This window comes from Montipora capricornis, chromosome 7, assembly GCF_036669925.1.
Source record: "Montipora capricornis isolate CH-2021 chromosome 7, ASM3666992v2, whole genome shotgun sequence".
Classification (NCBI taxonomy): domain Eukaryota; kingdom Metazoa; phylum Cnidaria; class Anthozoa; order Scleractinia; family Acroporidae; genus Montipora; species Montipora capricornis.
This window is the reverse complement of record NC_090889.1, coordinates 40842499-40844998: the sequence shown is the minus strand read 5'-3', so window position 1 is coordinate 40844998 and position 2500 is coordinate 40842499. Positions and strand designations below refer to the sequence as shown.

Below are 2500 nucleotides of genomic sequence, written 5' to 3'. Positions count from 1 at the left end.
GGTCTTGGACCCGGGATCTCGTGGCAAGTGCCCGAACCACTGGACCACACTACCACCACTAACTACCACAGAAGCGTCATGCCATATCATTCATTGACCTCGATATAAAGGGAAAAAATACTCACCACCTCTGTCTTCTGTTGGGTCAATGAAACACCCTTGAGGGGTAGCGTTGAGGTATCAGAGCGTCGTGACCAGGTCCTCGCGGCCTGGTTGACAGTGACGGTTGTTGTTCGACTGGTGCCTGATTTGTCGCCCTGTCGCAAAGTCTCCTCTGATTGGCTGCTATCAACAGACATTATGCTACCGCTGAACAAGTCAGAATGAACTGTAGACGGGGGTGACATTCCAAGGTATCCCATGATAAGCCTTTTAAGGCTCTTGTAAGCCTCTGTCAGATCCTCTGAGGATATGGATGAAAATAAGAAAAAGGACTACATAAAATTCCAATAACCAAATGAAAGTATTCAGTATATGTAACACACAAGTGAATAGTGCTTTCCGCGCATTCTGATTGGCTAGCTCGGAGGTGTATGTCAAGGATTATTCACCTGTAAGCAAATAATATATAATCTACAAATTTTGTTTGAAAACCATGCTGCCTCGCCTTGACAGAAAAATGCCTTTTTTGTTGACTCTAACTTAATTCTTGGTAGTCTAAAGTGATCTGAAATCAAAATAATTAATGAAAAATTGTGGACAATTGTTCTATAGTACCTAACCTTAACTAATGCTAGAATACGCTCCTCTCGTCTATCAGATTCTTACTCTAGGGAAATGGACTCTTGCTTGTGTGGTATATACAAAAACAATTTCATCATGTGCCTGTATTGAAACTCTAGTGTTGGCCAAGTTTGCTCGTTCGTTTCTCTGCGCCAAGAGGTTTTCATAAAAAATTCCGTTTCCCTGAGTTGTTTCGAGTTAACCTGACTTGGCCTGTCTTTCCAATGAAAAGGTAAAGTCATTTTCCTCCGGAGAGAGACATCGAGAGTCATCAATCTTCTTATATAGAGGATATTACATGGCCGCGTGGAGATAGAAATTTTGTACCTCCAAGTGGCCACGTAATATTCTATTTACTTATACAAACACCAATGAAATACTAACTCATTTCACGAAAGGCACCCAAAGGCGCGATTTTCATATGTAACCATAGCAACAGTGATCTTTTCACGTGTGAAGATATCATGTTTTCGCACGAAAGGCCACTTGGTATTTCATTGGTGTTTATATAATAAAATTCGTTATTTCTTACCGCTGTTTATTGCCATGTCAAAGAAGCCAGGATTCTCGCTGTTGTGTTCAATACATACGTCTGCTCTGTCTAATGCTTGAAGTAACTGCGACTCTGTGTAGTCACCTCGCTCACGGAGACGGGCCTCGTGAATCTAAGGCAACAACAAGAAAAAAATAGATAAACAAATAAGTTAGTATTGTAGCACCTCTCGTAACCTGCTATTGTTCGGTATCATAAGCATTTGCTTAGTTTTTTGTTTTTGTTTTTGGCTTGGGCATCGAGCCAATCATATTTTACGTTACGAGAGCTGCTACATGAGTCAAATAAAGGAATGAACAAAAGGAAGGAAGGAAGGAAGGAAGAAAGGAGGGAGGGAGGGAGGAGAGGAAGGAGGGAGGGAGGGAGGGAAGGGAGGAAGGGAGGAAGGAAGGAAAGGAAGGAAAGAAGGAAGAAAGGAAGGAAGAAGGGAGGGAGGGAGGAAAGGAAGGAAGGAAGAAGGGAGGGAGGGAGGGAGGGAGAGAGGGAGGAAGAGAGGGAGTGAGGGAGTGAGGGAGGTAAGGAAGGAAGGATGGAAGGAAGGAAGGAAGGATGGAAGGAAGGAAGGAAGGATGGAAGGAAGGAAGGAAGGAGGGAGGAAGGGAGGGAGGGAGGGAGGGAAGGAAAAAAAGGAAGGAAGGAGGAGGGAGGGAGGGAGGGAGAGAAGGAAAGAGGGGGCAATGGAGGGAGGGAAAGAAGGAAGGAAGGAAGAAAAGAAGGAAGGAAGGAAGGAAGGAAGGAAGGAAGGAAGGAAGGAAGGAAGGAAGGAAGGAAGGAAGGAAGGAAGGAAGGAGGAAGGGCAGTAAAATTATACATACTATACTATAATTTATACCTTTCTAATTTTCGGGTGCTCAAATGGAGAACTTTACGGACTTAAAGATTTACGACGGCGCAAGTGGACCAAAACGTCGCCAGAAAACATAACTTTGCACTATCGTAAGTTTCTCGCGATTATTCTAGCTCGTCCATATCGCATGATGTAGACGAAATATCCTAAAAATAAATTGGTGCAAGCGGTTTCAATTTAATAATACAGAGAGAAAAGTTCACATTTTTATGCTCACTTTCACTTCAAAACTTCAAATTTGATGGTTTTAAGTCGTTGTTACGCAGATTACCGCAAAAATATGTGCTAAAAATGCGTCCCGCACCAGTAGCCCCATTATTTTTCGTCTTTTGGGCCCCCTCCATAAGTATCCGGATATTTTTTACGCCATAACTTTT

The 2500-nt window shown here is 43.0% G+C and overlaps 1 protein-coding gene across 1 annotated transcript in view; it reads right to left on the bottom strand.

The window, feature by feature from the left end:
- LOC138057217 (leucine-rich repeat and guanylate kinase domain-containing protein-like) overlaps positions 1-2500 on the bottom strand; it is a 32725-nt gene that overhangs the window by 6284 nt on the left and 23941 nt on the right. The window contains exons 16-17 of the mRNA XM_068903270.1: positions 1256-1388; positions 126-403 (exon numbers count right to left, since the gene is read on the bottom strand). Of these exons, the coding sequence (XP_068759371.1) occupies positions 126-403; positions 1256-1388 (411 nt within the window). The remainder of the gene's footprint in view (positions 1-125; positions 404-1255; positions 1389-2500) is intronic.